The 16,368-nt window shown below is 36.6% G+C and overlaps 1 protein-coding gene across 1 annotated transcript in view; it reads left to right on the forward strand.

Moving 5' to 3' along the window:
• The window catches only part of GABRA1 (gamma-aminobutyric acid type A receptor subunit alpha1), a 47,194-nt gene that overhangs the window by 19,297 nt on the left and 11,529 nt on the right, over positions 1-16,368 (forward strand). Inside the window, exons 5-8 of the mRNA XM_067566611.1 lie at positions 2,429-2,649; positions 5,296-5,378; positions 7,739-7,882; positions 14,281-14,433. Of these exons, the coding sequence (XP_067422712.1) occupies positions 2,429-2,649; positions 5,296-5,378; positions 7,739-7,882; positions 14,281-14,433 (601 nt within the window). The remainder of the gene's footprint in view (positions 1-2,428; positions 2,650-5,295; positions 5,379-7,738; positions 7,883-14,280; positions 14,434-16,368) is intronic.

Here is a 16,368-nt window from a genome sequence, read left to right on the forward strand (position 1 = left end):
TGAATACTCTGGGAAAAGGTTTTGTTGGGTAGAGGAGCCTATAGTCAGGAAGAGCAGAGTGCCTAGCTAGACCCATCAACACTTCCTCTCTACTTTTGTTCCTCTGCCATCAAATCATTTGGTCACACACCTGATCTTCTCTCAACTTCAGGTCCCCCTGCATTAATATCCAGTGACTCATTGGGCTCCTTAATCTCCTCCTTCCCGACTTGCACATCATCTCACTGTCTTCCCTTTCTGCAGTATTGGGTATGGATTAACAATTGCTTCTGTACTGCAAGGCTGTCGTTTTCTGTGTTTATCTTTCACTACACTTCTGTGTAGGAGGAAGTTTTGGGTAGAGTTAGAAGAACATGATGAAAGCCCAGCATTCTCCAATCATTTGCTTCCCATAAGACATCCTATCCCCCCTCCCCCTCATATCTGCTCTGGTACAATCATGGGGGTAAAATCCTGACTTCATTGAAGTCAGGGCAAAACTCCCATTGACTTAAGTGATTCCTCATGTGGATCTTGACCCAGCAAAGCCCTTTCGCATTTACTTAACTAGAAGCATGTGAGTAGTCCCATTGAAGCCAAATAATTCTGCCTCCTGGAGTGGGATGGACTAGGTGATTGAAAACAGCAGAAATACGAATGTGAATAGAATTAAGTACATGCTAAAATGGCTTGCTGGATCAGGCCTAAAGAAACATTTAGACCTGTGTGACTAAATCATTTGACTATGTGCAAGGAATTTGATTATGACTATCGTACCACCATAATAGATAAAAACGGACATACTGTAACCTTACTAGTCTAAATAGTCTATAATGCAGCTGATAGTTTACTGATGAGAAAACATTTCACAATGGTTTCTGCTCCATGAAATACTAACATTTGTTAAAAATAAATGGAGGATTTAAAGGTGGTCTGATGTGGAACCTAATTTCTTCCATTATTCTTTCTAGAGTGCCTCTCTACTGACTGTGTTGGATAGATGGAGTACTTTTACTTGTATGTGTAATATATATCTATACATTTTCAGTGATGGTAGAGCCATTTTCCTTCATGGTTTGCCATTGGTCCTTTGTCAAAAAGTCTCAGGGAAGCCTCCATTTTCAACCAAAAACAACGGATGATTGCACAATGTGATTTTAAATTGCAATGTTTTTCATTCATTCATCACAGCATTATAGCTGTTAGAGATGGAAGAGACATTTAAAGTCATATAGTTTAGCCCCATATCAGTTCAAGATTATTTCCTACAAATTATTTTATCACACTTTGTCCGGTCTAATTTTAAATCATTTTTACCACTCCAGTTGGGAAACTATTTCATGACTTTATGTATTTTGCTGTCAGCTATATATATTTGTATATATTACAATGGTTTTGTAATTTCATCCTATTGCTTCTGGTTATATTGCTTTATACCATGATAAAAATATATTTCATTCCTTAACAAGCAGTGGTTATTATCAAGGACAAATTCTCCTCTCATTTACAGAGGTAAATCAGCAGTAATACCCTACTTTAAAACTATTGTAAATGAGTTGAGAATCAGGCAGTGTCCCTTCTCCCATCTCCTCAATCATTGGGTAGACAAGCTACCAGTGTTGGTCCAAATCTTTCTTTGTTACTTGAGTATGTACAGTCCAGTGATTCTACCTACTGAACTCCTGTATTCTTTTCTTATAAATCAGGCTATGGCTACACTGACGGTGGCAAAGTCGCCACCATCAGATTGATTTCTCTGGATCGACTGAGCGGTCAGTGAAGACCCGCTCACTCGATCCAGAAATCGATGTACTAAGACCACCTTCACAAGTGGCGTAGCGCTGCGTCGACGGTAACGTGGTTCCCATCAGCGCAGTGCAGTGAAGACACCACGCAGAAGAGGAGCAGAGAAGTCGACGGGAGTTACGCAAGTTTTTTGCGTCACTTGCGTAACTCCCATCGACTGCTGCTGAATCTCAGAGGTAAGTGTAGACAGGGTCTAAATCCCATCATAATTTTTAGTGATCTCTTGAACTCCCCACAATTTGGCTACATAGGGCTAGAACTGAAGGCAATATTCCAGGTGCAGTCTCACAAAGGTTTATTTTATATGAGGGACAAATACTTTCCAACTCTATTACAAAACGCCTCAGTATATGCAATCAAAATATCACTTGATTTTTTGTTGCTACATCAGATTGTAAACTCATATATAACTTGCTGTCCATTGTTAAGGTCTCTTTTGATATTAATCATTTCTAAGTTTCTCCCTAACCTTTTTTTAGTTGAAATGAGTAACAATGCTGTAACAATCTTAATAACTGTTTTTAGACGTTATAATATTCTCATAATCTTGCTTTTACAAAAATTCTAAAAGTTTACCTGTCGAAAAACATGTATTGCAAAATATGACATCTTGAGAGTTTTCCTATTGTATGAATTTGTCTAGGAATATACAATAGATGTATTTTTCCGTCAAAGTTGGAGAGATGAAAGACTAAAATTCAAAGGACCCATGACAGTCCTCCGGCTAAATAATTTAATGGCCAGCAAGATTTGGACACCTGATACTTTTTTCCACAATGGAAAGAAATCAGTGGCTCACAACATGACGATGCCTAACAAACTACTACGAATTACAGAGGATGGGACACTGCTGTATACAATGAGGTGAGAATAAGAATACGTTTTTTCATTTCATTTGAAATTGCTACTTTTTTACAATAATATTTCTGCAAATAGAATAGAGATATATTCCTTTTTGTAGATAACTGTATGTTTGAATTTTCAGCTTATTAATCATTTTCACAATAGGCCATATTATAATTGACAAATTCAGGAGTTTACAATATAATCTTTTTTCTCATGCCATACCATGGCCATTTTTACACTCTCTGCCTGTGCTTTAAAGATGTGATTTTGAAAGGCACCTAAGGAAATTAGGTCTCCAGCATCAACTAGCTTTTAATGGAGCTGAAATTGGAGTTGCTTTTGAGAATCCTAGACTAAAAGCACAATGAAGCCTGAAAGTTTGATACTCGCACTCTAGTGTGCTGGGTCTAAAATGTAAATATGTTTCTTTTACTTTTTTGGAGTATTATGGAAAACAAACTCTGAGGACTAGAAAATGAGGGCATAGAGGTTTTGCACACTTTCCAGGTTCTATGGGAAATATAGGACATTATAGTCTAAAAATGGACATTCATAATTATAGACATAACAGGAAAACCAAATTGTCTGAAGAATTTGTGAAACTGTTAGGGAACACATTGTTTCATTGGTAGACATTACTCTTTTTATTAGAAATGTATCATTCCACTCCTGGATAATTTGGATGTTGGTGAACTCATGCTAACTGCTAGTCAGTAAAGTAAATAACCAATTAATTCCACACATTATTACATAACACAAAGATTGACAATTTTTGGGCTGAAAAGCCTTATAACAAACAATGGGAAAGGCATGTTGGTTTTTTGTTTGCTTGTATTTCTTTTTTTGGCATCTAGATAGTTGCCAGTTTAAGGGTTTAGTCTCACTGGGATTCAAAGTATAAAATAATTCTTTAGACTGATCCAGCTCATCGGAGTGATATTTGTGTGAGCACTGAGATTTCTTTTAACACTCCTAAATAATGTTAAAGGAATGAGAACACATGTCCCCAGTGTTTTGAGAAATCCAAATCTCCATGCTCCTGGGAATATTCAATTTATTCTGAAATGTCTTTGAAGACTGTCTAAGCTGGAGTTGGACCTTTTCAGCTGGCAGTTGTAAAAGTCCAGGTCAATTTTTCTCGTCTCCCCAAATGTTTGGATGTTAGGGACTTAATGCACAGGATCACCACTTTGCAGTGCATTGTTCAAATATGTCCTTTTTGCCATTATTAATTCTGTCTTCCTCACCTTTCACTTGTAAAAGTGCATGCATGCAAACGCTATATGGTGTTCAAGTATTACTGTCCTTTCCTTGCTGATGTGTGCTGCTTGACTTTTTTCAGGGACAATATAAATCCTGTTGTCATTAGCTTTCTCTATTTCACCTGTCCTACTGAGTAATATTTTTGCATCCAAGCCGATCAAATCTTTGTTTTATCAATCAAGAGCTTAGCTTGAATTTATCCCAATTTCATGCAACAACAACAACAACAAGGTTTTCATTTTAAGTAAATTTCAATCCCTATACCACATTAGAACCAATTCAATAAGGCCAGGATTTTACCCCGAGAGTTTATGTGGTTGAGAGATTATAGGCGCACATAATATGAAGGCAGTGGAAGTTTTGACAGAGTAAGGAGTGTATGATCTAGTTTCATATAATTTTTCTCCCAGGGGAAAGAGTATTTATACCCTTAAACTAGGGCTATATTGTAATGTATGAGCCTTATATTATATAATGAATGGCTGACTCAGATGGGTTGTCATCATCACCAATACACCTCTTTAACAAATTCGTAGTGGACATTCTAAAGAACTGTCCTTAAAATGGGCAAAGTGAGTCTACAGAACTAGAATTCTATTTCATGTTCATTATAACAATTGGGATTTAAGAAGTAGGTGTTCAAACTTTCTGCATGGCCATGGACTCCTGAATAAATTAATTTTGAAAATATTATTTGGAAGTCTGTTCTCAAACCTACACTGCCAGTTCATTCTTCTTGAGTTGTAAACTTTCCTGCAATGTTTTCACCAATCTGTTGATTTAGGTTCACTATCAAACTGAGGCAAATGTCTTTAGAAAAAGAGGGCCTAACCCAATGCCCATTAAATTCAGTGGAAAGCATCTCATTAATGTCAGTGGGCTGTGCATCAGGTCCACCTTTGTATAATATCTTTATATGAAATGAAGGCTTATTTTGCAACATCTGATGCCAGTGGCTGGTGATATTAAATAATTGGATAATTTGCCAAATGCAAAGCTACTGAAGAGGAATCTAAACAAACTCTTTAACATTTTGTCCATTGTTGTCCTGATACTCCCATTACTCAAGCAAAACTCCCACTATCTTCAATGAGGAAAAAATTAAACAATATTAGAAGAATTGTGGAAGATTTCAGGACAGTCAAGCAACATCTAGAGCTGAGCAAAGATATACAGCACGACTGAAAAAAGTCACATTTTAAAAAATTATTTCCTTGCAAACAATCTTTTTGAAGTTTGTGAAATATGATAATAATTCTTTGGATTTTTCTTCTTAATCACATAGCAAATATATTTTATAATTCTATTTATTAGATATGCCTTTATATAATTGTACATATAATTTTGTTTGCTAATTGCATAAAGCTGTAATCATTTCTTTTCCTTTTGAATCCATTGTAGACTGACTGTGAGAGCAGAATGTCCAATGCATTTAGAAGACTTTCCAATGGATGCACATGCTTGCCCATTGAAATTTGGAAGCTGTAAGTTTATTTTTAACTCAGGTTCCCCCTTTTAAGGCCACTTTACAAATATTTCACATCAGATCAGAGGAGAAGATTATTTAAAAACATAAAAGCTTGGTTTTTTTTCAAACTCTGCAGGGTTTTTTTTTTAAACGAACATTTTCTACATGATTAAGTGTAATCAACATCTTGTCTAGGCATTAGCCAAAGAGAGGAATGGATATACTCCAAAGATAGAGATAATAGTGTTGCAGCATGGTATATAGAAACCCACTTTAAGCTTGACTGCAATTGAATGTTAGTTTGAGACTGAGTAAGATCAGTAATATAGATGAATGATGGATGAACTGATTCAGATAAAAGTGAACACCTTCCCCCCAAATTTGCACATTTTTAAAACCAAATATAAATAAATTCTTTTCTAAGATGCTTAAATATTCCTATCATTTTTTTTAAAGATTAGGCCTAAAGCAGAGGTACCAAAATATGAGAAAAAGGTGATAACATGGCCCTTCTAAAAATGAAAACCTTATAAATCTCATGAGAGAGTCCTATTCTTTCAAGATTTCTAGCTCAGATTAGCAGGCTCGTGGGTTGAAAAATTGAACCCCATTGATGGCAATTGGAGTTTTACTGTTGCCTTCAATGGGCCCAGGATTTTACTGATGAAGTTTAGTTTAGGTAAGCATCCTGACTGAAACCAAACTCTTGACACTTTTGAGAGTCATCCGTCACAAATATTCCATTTCACAGATAAATATATTATTGTAAAGTAACTTAAAGTACACATATCAAAAAGCGTAAGTGTGAGAAAGTTCTTGGATCAGAAAAAACAACAAGATGGGTTTATTTTATCTAGTTCAAAATGAAAGAAAGAAGACAGAATGAGTGAATATTTAATAGAATACAAACCATTTCCTCAATGGCTATTTCTCTTTTCAGTAAAAATGGATCATTTTATTGACAATGGATAATTATTATTCATCTAATTCATTCCTCACTGGATACCAGACAATGTGATAATTTACTTTGAACTGAATGGCCTTATATTTACTCTCAGAAAGGATTGATCTATTCCACTAGATATCTACCAGTCTTCTATACATAATTTTGTATCATGCTGGGATTCAGAGAATAAAAAGCTTAGACTCTTTGAATGTAGCTGGCCAGAATTGGTACCTTTTGAAATCCAAACTTTCTTTCAGCTCTTCCAGGAAACATTTCTGACTATATCCTGTGAAACAGAAGAAAATAAATAAAACCTCCAACTATAAAAGGGCATGTGGCTGCAAATGTTCTGAAAAATTGAGGCACCAGGCAGCCTACCAAATATGTTCACATTTTTTTGACCATTTTTTCAAGACTTTCTGTTCTAGTCTAGGATTTTTCTGGCTGGCTGTTATAGAAGTCCAGGTTAGGCTATTCTTACCTTCACAACATCTTCACTGCACTGTGCTGACGGGAATATCGACTGAGTGGGTCTTCACTGACCACTCAGTCGATCCAGATAAGTTGATATGATGGCGGCGACTTTGCCGCCGTTAGCATAGACATAGCCTTAAACTGGATTGCAGAGAACATGAAGAGCGTCTACAGTGACATGCAAAGCTTTTTTTCTTTCTTTTTGTTAGCAAGTGTGAACAAGGATAAGCACTTTCAGCACCTTCCAGAGATAACAGTTATAGAACAATATTCAGCATGCACTGTTTATGCTGACCCTATTCCCAGACAATAAAAGTTCTTTAGTTGTTTTGATCTACTCTTATTTCAAACAGAGTATATCAAAGGACACTAGTGCTCTGCAGGATTCACAGAAACATCCACAGTTAGTGCATGTCAGGCTGGTACAAGTTATATCTACACCCCAGCTTGCTACCCCAAACTGATCATATAGACTAGCCCTGAGGCTGTTTGGGCTTGGATGAATTTGTGGCCTCTGTGCCACTTAAGTCTCATAAACAGGATGAGGGGGAAGCAGTGGTCTACAGATGAGGTGTCCATGTAGAGGGTAGAGTTCCTATCATGCTGAGAAAGAGAAGGCCATTGAGGCCTAGCTGGGGGATGTTTATTTAGATCCAGTGGCCCAACCCTTACTACATATAGGTGCAGAGGGGTGTGGCTGCTGTCTCTCATCATGGTCTGGAAGCTAGAAAAATGGAAGTGGTCCATGGCATGCCCATGAATGAGGGAATGCAGATTTAAAGTCCCATCCCCCCATGGTGTTTCCTGCACAAAGCCTGATACACTCAGGCTTTTCAATGTCAGGAATTGGATGGGGGAAGAGATGGATTTTATCCTGTCAGACTTAAATGGCAGTTCTCTACCTTTGTAATATTATGTAAAAGGTTGGGAAATGAAATATTTTTCTTTTAAACTAGATGCATATACCAGAGCAGAGGTTGTGTATGAATGGACACGGGAACCAGCAAGGTCTGTGGTTGTGGCTGAAGATGGCTCTCGATTGAACCAATACGATCTTCTGGGGCAAACTGTGGACTCTGGAATTGTTCAATCCAGTACAGGTGTGTAATAAAACATTGTCTTTTTGGGGTAAGAAAGGTTTATATTGATGAGATGATTTTAACTGCCAGAAGAGAACTTTGAGAGTAAAAGAGATAGAGATTGTAATGCAAAGGACATTTACATCTGGCAAGGCAGTGTATTCTGGCACAGTAACTATCATCACACTTGAACTGATGGTTAAAATGTTTTATCAATAGGAAGCCTACAGTAGTGACATACAGCATCTAACCAGAAGAAATATAGTAGTGTATATCAAAAAGGAAGTATTCATCTTATTCTTATCATGTTTCTATCTTCTCACTGTAATAGTTTCTTGCTATGAATGGGAAAAAAATACAAATTGTTATGAAAAAGGACAATATCTTGCTAATAAAAATATTTTTTTCATTATAAATCACTGTTTATGGAGCTTATATACCAGATAAAGTACATTATTCTATATTGTCCATATAAGGAAGGAAAACAAAACTGTTCATTTAAAAAATATCATGAGAACTGAAGTGCAGTTGTTAGAATTAATACAAGTTCAATAATTACAGTAAAGTAGGCTTAAAATGGGCTTCTAATATTAATCACAGAAAGACCAAATTTCAAATATAAGCAGTCTACTAGGATGATGAAACCTCATATTTGATCTCCCAAACAGATATTTAGGGTGGAAACATTTTGTTTTACAAACCTAAATGCTGATTGGAAAGTTCAAATGTGGGATATAGAAGTCCTAATGAAGGCACCCACTTTTATTTGTTCACCCATGAAATGTATCTTAGAAGAATGGGTTTTTAGTTAAGGAACCTGATCAGGAGTCAGAAAATCTGCATTCAAGTCCCAGCTCTGCCACAGATGTTACTGTGAGACCTTAGGGAAGTCGTTATTACTCTGTGTTTCAGTTCTAAATTTATTATTGTGTCTTCTAAGTTCTGAGATCTCCTAATAGAAGCTACTACAGATAGCTGGGTAGTATTTTTATTTTTGATGCTACCCACAGATGATTAAATCTGATCTGTTAATTTCCAATGCAAAAGTATTTGTTGTTAGGCATAAACAAATAGCACTCACTCGTCACCATAGTATCATATGGCTATGATTTCTGGGCAGGATGAAAAATTTTGCTTTTCCACTACTCAGCATGCATTTCAAATAGATTTTATTTATTTATTTTGGCTATTTCTAAAAGGTATGAGATTTTAAAAGCAGTATTAAGTTGAGTAATACACTGGGCATCAACAAGCTCTAACACTTTTGACCCGATTGAATAATCAATGGACCACACAGAATCACTCTATTAGGAGAATAGCCACAGTATATTGAAAGTGACGGAGCCAGTGATTCTAGCACAGTAGTACCTTTACACCTGAATAAACAGAGAGCTTTTTTAATGTCATTCACAAGATAAACAAACGTTTAAAAGAGAGTCCACTGAGATCCCTCTAATACAGCCTTGCCATGACTACTCAGCTTTGGGAATTTACAAACAGACCTATCGAGTCAACTGTATTTCAGTACGAAAAAGGATCTGCTAAGCTACTTGCAGGTCCTCTCTAGAAAACTAAAGAGAGGAATTTAAAATTAAAATCACTGCTCAAGAACTATTTTTGTCAATTCCATCAGGAGAGAGACAGCTTAAGCAGAAGAAATAAGGAGTTCAAATGTGCAGTAATATCAAAACAAAATTAAGATAGCTGTTTAAAATGTATTAATAACTGTTATTTGTTACTTAGTGACAAAGGCATGCATGGTGCTTCACAGTCAAATAAAAAGACAAGGGGCAAAATCCTAGCCCCATTGAAATCAGTGGGAGCTTTGCCATAGACTTGTGTGGGGCCAGAATTTCACCCAAGATGATTGTGCTAAAGGACAATAAAAGTGATAATCAATAAGGATCAAATCCTTTGGTCCTTACTCTAGCCAGTGTTGCCCTCTCTTATAGAACGGACCTCAACAGGGGATCTCTGGGAGGAAAATTTGGTGAGACTGCTCCATTGTGTTTCATCTGAATTTCTCTCCCTAGTGGATGGGTAAGAAGGGAAGCCTGATTGCCCTCTCCCTCCCCCAAGGGAGAAAGCAGTGGGTTCTGCCTCAGTCCCCTGGATCTTGGGAATGACCAGAGGCCAGGGATATTTGTCAGGAAGTCCTGTGCCTCCAGTTTAGCCTATGGATGTCCTGCTCCCCTCAAGTTCCCAGACAGTGCAGATTCCCACAGGGCCATGCATTTTGGGATTACTCCACATGTGGCTCTTCCTGTGATCACCCACAAAAAGGAGTTTCCACAATACAGCATGACCTTATGCATAAATGCTCTCTAGGACTTCATGAATGAAGTCCTCTCTAGTCCGCACTTCTGTTTCTAGCTCACTTCCTCTCTACATGTGTGTCTGGGGTCTCTGTGCAGGGCTCTCTGCAGGATACCAGCAAGGGAAGGATGGAGCCATAGAAGCCTCTGACCTCTCTCCATTCTACAGATAAGGGCCAGATCTGAGTGCAGATGTAATAGAGAATGACTGAGGACTCACATTTTACTTAGCAAAACTCTCATTGAAGGGAATAGGATTTTACACGAGTAGAAAATTATTAAAGACCTCAAGCTTTGAGCCTGTAGGCTCCGAAAGCAAATACAGTGCCATTCCAACAATATCAATGAACAATTGAATCAATGAACATTGAAAAGAACAATGTCCCCTAGAGTTGTAACATAAGGAAGGGAAAAATTTTCAAAAAAGTACTGAGACATAGATACTAAGGCTTCTTCTCCAGTGGGAATTGCACAAGTTACAGACATCAGAGTCCAGAACTGGGGTAGCTACACCTGTGTAAACCCTTGGTGTAGAAGGGCAAAACCAATTTGAATCAGTACAGCTTACTAGGCTTTGCTTGCCTATGCTAAGTGTTTGTTGCAGTGCAGCTCCACTGGCTGAAATCTCTGGTGCAGAAAAAGCCTAATTGGATCAGTTTTTCCCCCTCTCAAACTATTTTGAACAAAATCACTTTTTCTTCTGACCAATGGAAGGTAAGAGAATACATAAAGTGTCAAAACATTGGAAAGATACTTTAACCATGTAGTTAATATTAGATATAGTACATGATAATTCAATACCAAGATGAAAGATACTTAAGAAAATACTGAAATACTTAAATACTAAATACTTAAGTAAATACTTAAGAAAGCCAGATAATAAATCATTAAACAATTGAAGGCAGATCTAAAAAGTATAATCCCACCACCATCACCATTCTTGGAGCATTCTTACAGGGAAACTGAATTATATTTTAGTGATATTCCATATTTTTTTCCTGCTTCCTCCTACACAAGCCTAAGTGGCTAAATATAGATTCTGTATAATGGATACCTTTTGGAACAAAAACATGTTACTCTGCAGATGCAGAAACCTGCAGGTCTAAGAACAACAGTTATCAAATCCTAAAAATAAACCAGTTAAATAATCTTCTTTGCACCAAAGTTACACATACAACAGAATCCTCTTAAATTAATACCTGATAAAGGAACACAGTTGTGGAGGAAACAGATTTATCATTCACAAAGTCATTGTCTCGCAAAGAGCTGCAAGTGGAACCTTTTCTCCATGGCACTTGTCTTCAGCAAAATACTACTGTAGCTCAAACATGGTTAATAATCAAAGGTATTTTTTACTTTTTACTCTACTCGGTTATGGGAACAATAACATCTCCCTGAAATATAAACCTGGGAGTTACTGCAGTAATTGTTCTTCTCAATTGTCAAAAGCCCGGCAAAAACCCTTTGCATATTCCCTGCCATCCAAAAGGTCCCGGTTTCAAGGTGTAAAGCAAGTTTAATATGAACAATACAAATTCTCCCCCACTTTTAGAGTTGTGTGAGATGAACGCTCTGTTGACACAAAGGCAAAGGACTGAAGTCTCTTGGTGATAACTCCTGTATGTAATCTCCATTTGCACTTTCCAGAACCACTATTAGACAAAAGAAGAGCTTGCTTGCCTAGAAGTTTTTGAGGTCTTTTGAAGACATCACCAAAGTCTTGCAGAGTTTTTTGATGTATACTCATGAGATTTGGATTTCCCAAAAATTCCTTGCATAAACAGGTGGCTGCCTTCTACATGTATCCCTCCTAGTTTCACAGGTTTATTGGGAGTTGGGGCACTACAAACATTCCCCAAAGTATAGGATTTTTTATCGGACCAATCCACCTGCTCCTTTCTCTTCTATTCTGCCTCATAGCCATTACTTTGGTTCCCCATTTGCAGCTCTAGAACAAGGTAGTGGTTATTTCCAAGCTGTTTACAGAAAGGGGTTTTTATATGTCATACCTTGAAAAACTAAAATATTCTTTCAGTGTTATGACTATTCTATGGTGGCAAGGGAAGAATCTGCCCTAACCATTATTTTTTGCCTTGCATGTAGCTGTCACTACAAAATTGGTGTAGGAAATGTTATTTATAAATAACTATTATTGCTGCTTCTAGTATGTTTAATGAAAGAGAAGTCACTCAAACCTTTTTCATTTTTTGAGATGTATGTGAAACTATTGTCACTCCCCAACGATCAATGCATTTCTTTTTAATGGATCAAGTCTCTAAAATGCCATTTATTTTCCGCAAGGTTTTCGTGAAAAGAAAAACAGATGCTTAAAGGACTCCTACAAACGTCCTTTTTTCATGGAATTTATTTCGACACCTTGAAAGTACTGGTTTTCAGTGAAAATCAGCAGTATTTGTGCTCACTAACGGTTACATTCTTATTCCTTTATGCTCCATGCATCTGCTGAGAGGACACTGTTCTAAATGAGATTTCATTTCTAGTTACTTACACTGTATAAAGATTAAACCAAAACTATTGTGGCTTAGAAATACTTTGATAATTTAAGCAGCCAATAAAGCTTCAGAGCATTATTATGTGTTAACTCTGTCCTCCTTTGCTTGCAGTCCATAAGCAATGAATTGACACTTACATACTATTGTTATAATTCTGTTTCTGATTACGTTAAAATAGCTTCCCTGTTATATTTTAGATTGATTCTCCTTTACTCTGGCTTTACTGGCTATTGGGCATCCTTCAAAATATAGCCATATCTGACACAGAGAAAAAGGAAAATTGACTAAGTGGATAATAAAAAAGGAGGGTGGGGTCACATCAGTTATCTTACTTAGCTTTTACTTGAGTATAATGCTCCTGCCAGTCCTATTTTTGCAGATAACTTTCTCTTTATATATCCTTTGCTCCACTTCTCAGCTCATAATTGATTCTCTTTTTCCCTTTCTGCCACTCTCTTTTATTTTATAATGAAACATATTAGGAGTATTGTCACATCTTATTTCTAAGCTTCCCTCAGGGTTATATGTTGAGCAAGAATGTTCGCATGGATGTTCTTCTAGAATCTGAATTAGAGAAAAGGACATTTCATATTCTTAGTGCATAAGCAATCAGTGTCTAGACACAGTTTTTCAATCTAGTTTAGGATTTTCCTTCACCAGTGCTGTTGCCAGTTGTTTATATTTTAAAAAAGAATCACAGTAATTTCATGCATCATCTCTTATTTAGGCACAGGGTTTCATTCATTTTCAAATCTATGTGTATCTTTTCTAAGTTAATGTTTATTGTATTGAGAGTCAGTCTATTCTGAACATAAAGTCACATCAATAGGTTTTCAAATCTTTTGGGAATGTTGCTTTTCAAAATATTGCGTTTTCAATAATGTCTGTACGTAACAGTGAAATTGAGGTATTATTTGATATATTCTGGCAACTGAGATTTATAGAATTATATAAATGCCTAAAAAACTTTGAATAGTGACAAACTCCACAGGAATGCTGTTTCTGTATATTTCTGCAACATCCAAAAAAGCTAGTTATGGACAGAATTCTGTTATAATTCATCCATCAGCCATTTACTTTAAGGGAGAGCATTACTACTGAAAGGTAATGAATTAATAGAATTAGAACATTAGCCATCTATCTTCAGAACAGGTACACAGGTAGTGGCAATACAAACATAACCAACCTGAATTAATCCTTGAGTCCTAAGCCTGATATGGATGATCCCCTTTTAAGCATCAGTCTCCCAGGTTCATTTAATCTTTGGACATTGTGCACAAGAGTATTGGTTATGGTGGTTTTCCAGTTTTTATGATGGGTCAGGCCTCCCTTGTTCAAAGGCCACTGAATAGCCATCAGTTAACATGAAGTTTTATTCATTTATCAGCTGGGATGAATTTGAGATGAAAGGCCTCTGCACCATTATTAAAAAATTTCTTTAGACCTAAATCAAACTTGTCAAAAAAACCATTTTTAATAACATTGGTCAGAAATGATGCTGAAATAATTACAGATGCAAAAAACTTGGACACAGATTCTAATCTGTGCATTTGAAAAAGGATCTCACTGTCTTATCTTTATTGGTTTATAGGGGAGTATGTTGTTATGACTACCCACTTCCATTTGAAGAGAAAGATTGGTTACTTTGTCATTCAGACATACCTACCATGCATCATGACAGTGATTCTGTCCCAGGTCTCCTTCTGGCTTAACAGAGAATCTGTTCCAGCAAGAACTGTATTTGGTAAGTGAAACAAAAAATCTTGCCATGGTCATATGTGACATATAAAAATCATTCTTACTTTAACTTAAAGTAACATTGGACATTAACATGTAACATTGGAGAACAGGATAAGAAAGGTGCTTTGCTTTAAATATATTGCAAACGATGATTTTTAAAAGGTTCAAACTATTTAATTTATTAGAAAGAATGAATAGTAGAATACTATATATGAAAAACAAAAAAAAAAAGATAATGACATTATACTAATCTGGATTCAGAGCTGAACATCATGGCCTATCATCATTTATATAAGAAAAAAAAAGAAAAGGTTTGACTTATGTACATTTTAATACTACTAAATGTACATATATAACAATTTGAAGCAAAGAACGTAGGCCATACTTACAGTGTGCATTGACTGTTTCTCATAAAGCAAAATGGCTAGTACAGCTTTTGGCTTGGATTTTCAAAGGGAATTTAGTCAATGGGAGTTCTTCTCCTGACTTTCTTGCCCCATTTGAAACGCCCAATATTAATAACTCCGTGGGTTGATCTCATCTGCAAGCTCCTCAGATTCTCTTGTGGTCCAGTGATGCTACTGAAATTAGTGACAGAATTCCTATTGACTTTTCTCTGAGAAAGATTCAGGCAGGGATGAATGCAAGGAACTCTAAGATGGTATAATTCATGTGTGCTTTTGGCTCCCTGGGTTTTTTGCTATTACATTCTAATACAATTTTTTAATTAGAGAGAAACAGCTAGAACATTCTTTGGGCTTTTCTTTAACACATTTCACATCCAAAATCAAGATAGACAGATAGACAGACAGACAGTCAAGGTGTGTGAGGTAATATCTTTTATTGGACCAACTAATGTTCATGCAAGAGGCAAGCTTTTGAGCTCCACAGAGCTCTTCTTCAGATCTTCTTCAATATTGCAAACAGATACTTGATTAAGGAAACAGGGAGGTGAGATTTCTCCAATATGCTCCAGCTCTTTGTGTGCTGCTCAAGCTATAACTGGCAAGTTGAGAATGCCTCTGGCAGGAGTGGAAGGTCATAAATGCAGCAGACCTTGTTTCTGCACCAATGGTTCCCCCTTAGCACAGTGCAAGAGCATGACAAAGAAGAGGCTCCAAAGGACATATGGAGGTTAGTTGCAGGAGGAACTCATCCTTTTAATGTTGGCAAAGGAAAACTAGAGATCTATGGCCAAATTCAGAAGTCAGTCTAAGGGTCTGATTTTGAGAAGCATCTGCAACTCTTGTGGGACTATACCTATGTTCACCTTCTCCTCAAAATACTCTTCTGTTAGTTGCTTTTCCTGATCCACTCCACTTTCCCAGTGCCTCTTCAGGTGAATCACACCAATTTAGACATCCTTAGACTCAGTGAGTCAAGTGCTCACATAGGGTGTAAGTTCCATGTTGGTAAGTAGATATTAGTATAGGGAAGTCCCTAAACAAAGTAGAGGAGTATAAGATAGTTTAACTGAGTCTAATTTATATGAAAGGGGATCCACAAATTGGTGTGAAGTGCAATAGATTCAAGTCCTTTAGATTCACTTCTGAAATTGGTACCAAAAGCCTAATCCTGGCAATTTTGTCACTGAGAGTAGATTGGACCCCTTAAAAAGACACATTCAAAGATTGCTGTTGGGAATACTTAATATTTGTATCAGTTATGCATGACTTTAAAAAAGAAATAGAACCTCATACACTTCCATTTTGCTTTCTTTTTAACTATTGACAACACCAAGTTTTTGGTTCATGATTCTGTAGTTAATTGGCCGTAGATGGGGTACTAAATTACCCCATGTATCAAAAAATGACATACAATACCCTATGGTATTCAAGCAACTGTTTTTATAAGCCTTTTGACTCCCTGTCAACACTGTACACATTTTAATAGTCTTTCTTTCAGAATACAATTATTTTGCTGACTTCTTGGGTGTTTA

This window comes from Emydura macquarii, unplaced genomic scaffold (assembly GCF_026122565.2).
Source record: "Emydura macquarii macquarii isolate MOO-44397 ecotype Brisbane River unplaced genomic scaffold, CSIRO-AGI_Emac_v2 contig_2768, whole genome shotgun sequence".
NCBI lineage: Eukaryota > Metazoa > Chordata > Testudines > Chelidae > Emydura > Emydura macquarii.